Consider the following 4,971-nt stretch of genomic DNA (forward strand, 5'->3'; position numbering starts at 1 on the left):
TTAAAAAGTGAAACCGCGCTACTTGCTACGTCCCATTTTATGATCATAAACAACTCATTTTCCGTAACACTTTGCCTCCCAAAATGCATGAAATCGCATCTTTAGCAAACTACAAGTTCAACATTTTCCGGGGAGCACAGCCCCGGACCTCCCTAAGTTGGCTTGCCCCTTCGGGAGTATCGGGCTCGCTTTAATTTATGCCGCCTGTTACGCTTTATTGGACGCCTGTGAAAACTTCTGCTAAGAACCCTGATCAGATCTCGGGAAGACACAGATCAAGAGTCTGCACCATGGCGGCTTTATTAATCTGTAATTCAGCAGCATAGTTAGAAATATTATTTTCATATGACCGATAAAAGCACTAAATATACACGTCGAAAGGTGAATATGTGTGCGAAGACATTGAGGGGTATCACGAAATTTAGCTATGAGGCGGGATCACTTCAATAAAATAACATTTAAAGGGGGGATCAACTAAATGTTACTGTCTTCAGCCGAAAATCCTCCGACACTCCCCAGGTAATAAATAATGACCAGTCCACTAGAAGGTTTTCCTCCAAGCCCTCACGTTCAGTTGATTTCGGTGACGTATCCGAGAAGAACGACGTGGGAAAGAACTCGCTTTTTTTTTCTCACACTACGCGACTCGAACAGATTGACCGCGGAGAAATATGATCGAGGATTAGGAACTAGGCACGTTTCTCACTTATAAGGGAAGTACTAGTAAACTGAAACATTGAAGCTCACACCATCTAGAAAATGTTCAGTTTTATTTCACACATGGCCCCGAAGACCTAACACCTAACTGTCAAGCCACCACTCATACATTTTATGGGTCACAATTATAGTTGTAGAAGCCGAATCATAGATTTAATTGTTTTCGAAAAATAAAGGCTCTATGCAGAGTTATAGGACTTGTTAAATCAAACAATAAATAAATAAATAAATAAATAAACTGAAATATGTACAGAATACATTTTCTTACTTTGTCATCCGCAATATGTTCACAATATTGATTAACCATGAATAGTTATCTTAATGTTGAGGTCATCCGGCCACATGTTAAATTTGATACTTTTGAAACTGAATTGTAATTGACTTTTTTTAATTTTTACCACTCCTAAATTGACTAATATGCGAATTGAAACAAACTGGAATAATTACGTCTTACGAAATCTCAGAATGTTATGCGCATTTAGAACAATGCCATTAATACTTTGAATTTTATTGACGTTCACTAATTCAATAATTTCCACGTAAATGAATACCATAATTTAGCCAAACCCTTGGGCGACTTGAGGCGTAATTTGCATTAATATCTAGATATACGGCAGAGAAAAATTTCCTATAATTACAACTGAAACGTTTATCTGTTACAGCATTTCTATACATTGTAAAGAAATTAATCAAACTTTGCAATTGGAATCGTACAATCTCACCATGGTAAATACATCACTGATTGGAAAAGCATTTATACACTCAATATTATGAACAAACCTCTTTGGAAGAGGGACACAATGACAAATTATAAATTTATCGCGTATCTGAAACTCACACTGGTCATATATGTTCCACTAATTTACAGAATATTGAATTAATTCTGCTTAGAACCATTTTGGAAAATACTTTGTTTTTCTCTAGAGACTAATTTGCCACCAATATCAGACTTCTGTGAAACTTTAACTCAGCATTTACTGCGTCGTCGCATCTAGATGAATCGATCGTTTACTTTCATTCTACTCCTTTTCAAACGTAATGCTTGAATAATCTGAATTAAGAGGGAAAATGAAGCAATTGCCTATATGTCTCAATGCCTTATAAGCTCCAGCTAGCACGTTCTAAATTTAAGGTGCAACGCCTCACATATAAGCTATTGGTGTTTACATCTGTGGCAAAAGTTTTATTGTTTTGTTTTGTTTTTTTGTTTGTTTGTTTGTTTTCTTGTTTTCTTGTTTTCTGTTTACTTTTTTGTTTTTGTTTACTACAGCTGCTCGACATGAGATTACCTAAATTGTTTCAATATTTAGCAATGCATAATTATGAATCGTTTACAAGCCAAGCAAATCTTGTGCATTTTACCCTCCTCCGATTCTCCGCCAAAATTAAGGTAGCCCACGAATGGCCAGGACATGTCCGCAATGCCAGAATCTCTTTGATTCAAGCTGACGTCTTCCTGGAAAATGTAACTCGATGAACTTCCCACGACATGGATGCATGAATAACACACTTTACACTCGCAGATTTCACACACCCGCGACCATTTTCCAAATATGGAGAATTTCCTGGACTGGCAGCAGAAACACAGCCTGCCATTGGCCAGATCTTTGTAGAGCCTTTGTTCAGGATCTAAGGCGCCCAAGTCTAGTAAAGCCAATGTTCTCCGCATGTGCTTTACCTCCGTCAGGGTCATGAGGATTTTGGACGTGATGGTGACAGTGCGCAGATTGTTGAGAGACGGAGGGAAGACTGGGTCGCATTCGACGTCGCTCATTTCAAAGCTGTTGAAATTTCTGTTCTTGATGCAGTCCTCGTCATCGAACGACAGAAAACTCGAGTCGCTAGAGTTGCTGGCCCGCCTCACGTTTCCGAAGATTTCCGCCGGTTTACTAAGCACGTTGCCGTCGATGCATTCATCTTCGTCGGCCACCGTTATCAGTGGTGTCGACGATCGGCTGATGTTCGGCGATGGTTCGTCGATCTCGACGGTAGATGTCGAGTCCCAACGGTTTATCAACTCCGTTAATCTGATCGCTGGCTTGAGACATTTCCGTTTAGGTGGTGTGAAATCCATCTCGGTGAAAGAGACGCCAGTCTGTTCCTCGAAGTAGATCTCCCTCACGCTCTTTAAGACTGGTCTCGGCGAAGGTTTCAGCTTCGGAGATGATCGGATCTCATTCAATAACTTATCGTGCAAACTCGGGCTCTTCTTTGGGTGTTGCTTCATCTTGCGAAGACTTGCCTTCGACAGCGGAGGTCTCGAGCGAATAAACTCCAAGATCATATCGTGAGCGTCCTTCTTTACTTGAGCGGTGATGGCGACGTGATTCAATGTGTGGCGCTTGGAGCGTATATCCTTAAGGAGGATTTCATAAGGCGAGAGCTCGTATGTGATGGGCGGTAATTTCGCGCGATCGACATGTCGTAAGCTCACTCCCTGTCGCAGCTCCCTCATAACTTGCAGCCACAACTGCGCCCATTCTGCTGCTTGCAAGCTTTGCAAGAACGCCCAGTTTGTCGGCCCTACACCTCGGCCCCACGTTTGAGCGACAAGTGCGCGTCCATTGCAAAGTTGGTGAAGAAACGCGGACAATTCGGCGGCTTCGTTGACCAGCGCTCGACAGACAGCGCGAAAATGCTCGCCGGGGTCGATAATGTCCCCAGGCAGGTGGCTAGCACACCGGTTCAAAACAGCCTCCAGCGTGATGTCCCCACTTTTGATCCCTTGATCTTTTATGGAGCAATTTCTTTGTTGTTTCGATGGAAGCCTTTCGCTTGGGCTCGGCAAATCGAAATGATAGTTTTCTGGAAGCGAGACGCCCTCGTCACCTTGGTCGCAATTCGTCATGTCCAAAATGAGTTTCTCGAGTTTTTCGTCGAGTTGTCGCTCCACAAACGCCTCCATGCCGTAATCAAGGCACTCGTATACAACGCTTCCCAAATCGAAAAGCACAGCGGACTCTTCTTGAACCACGGAAGATTCTTCTATTTTGCCGAAGAAAACGCTGCCATCTTTGCGAATTTCTATAGCTGAGAGTTCAATGCCGATTTTCTGTCGTATTAAAGCCCCGAAGCTTTCTTTCCGAATGGCGATCAATTCCTTTGCACTTTGATAACACACAGCCAAAGCTTGGTCTTCACTCAGCGGGGCTCGAAAGCATTTGAGAATCTCTGAGAGAAGCATCACTCCTGTGTGCGAAGCCAGATCGCTGTAAAGACACCTTCCGCGACGGTCGCGAAGGCAAATTTTTAACGTAATGGCGAGAGTGCGAAATTCTTTTCACATTTCGTGGGTGGTTTCATTAGAAATTCACACGACTTTCTGAGGCATTTGTCCAACTTCTTCCTCATTGGCTCACGGAAAGTAGTGACATCGATAAATATTTTATTGCTGGTGGGAATTAAATTTACTCCATCGATAGAAACAGCAAATGTTGTGTTTTCAATGGTGCAAAAACAAAGAAAACCTACATTTTTTTGATACGGTTCAACTCTCGAGGGAAGGAATTCTTTCGCGGGTTAAATATTTCCTTTTACACTCTTGTCCATGATTAGGCGGTTAACCTTAAGGTTTTGCATCCGTAATGCTGCCACTATTTTGTTTGTCAAGCATTTATCATCTTAAACGTGAACAAATGTTTTTGACATTTCCCCTCAAAATACGATGTTGACGCTGATTCTTAACGAACTGCCCCATAGAGCATTTTGCTCTTCATTTTCAAGGATAATTTGTAAACACTCAACGAAATTTTCTGTTCAATTCGCTGCTTTCTCCTGCTCAGTGTGTGTTGCCTTTGTTTTGGACCCCCAAGTCGAGGAAGATAAGACAAGATTTGTCGTTTGTATCTTGAAAAAATGCCTATTTTTCAAAAGAATGCTCTGTTATTTTTTTTCCAGTTTGCATAATTACTATGCAAATAGGGCGCCCACTTTTATTTAAGTCTCCGTCTTTCAATCATTCTATCCGGTCAATTAAAGTTGCTTTTCTTTTTAAGCTGATTTCATCGCATTCAAATTCAAATCCATATTGGGAACAGCCACATGAATAAATCAACCATGTCTAGGTTGAAATGTTCAAAATTAAAGTGTCCCTTCAGTATGTTCGCGTTTTTGATCTATTGCCGACATCTTTGTCTCCGCTTTCTTTCCTTTTTGTGACTTTCGACCGATGAAGTTATTGAACAATATATGAAAGTGAACGCGCGAATATCTACAAGTATGAGGATTTATGACAATTTCATTCGCTCAAAAAGT

The 4,971-nt window shown here is 41.4% G+C and overlaps 1 protein-coding gene across 1 annotated transcript; it reads right to left on the minus strand.

Moving 5' to 3' along the window:
- Positions 1-753: 753 nt before the first annotated feature.
- LOC110067701 (protein spire homolog 1-like) lies at positions 754-4,437 on the minus strand. The gene has a single exon (XM_020775063.2). The coding sequence runs from the start codon at positions 3,899-3,901 to the stop codon at positions 2,024-2,026; it is 1,878 nt and encodes a 625-aa protein (XP_020630722.2). The 5' UTR covers positions 3,902-4,437; the 3' UTR covers positions 754-2,023.
- Between the last annotated feature and the right edge of the window lie 534 nt (positions 4,438-4,971).

Source organism: Orbicella faveolata, unplaced genomic scaffold (assembly GCF_042242905.1).
Source record: "Orbicella faveolata isolate gen_17 unplaced genomic scaffold, um_ofav_v1 contig_47, whole genome shotgun sequence".
Lineage (NCBI taxonomy): Eukaryota > Metazoa > Cnidaria > Anthozoa > Scleractinia > Merulinidae > Orbicella > Orbicella faveolata.

What these genes read in the sequence shown, in the direction of transcription:
- LOC110067701 (XM_020775063.2), bottom strand. Translation starts at nt 3,901, where the DNA reads ATGCTTCTCTCAGAGATTCTCAAATGCTTTCGAGCCCCGCTGAGTGAA.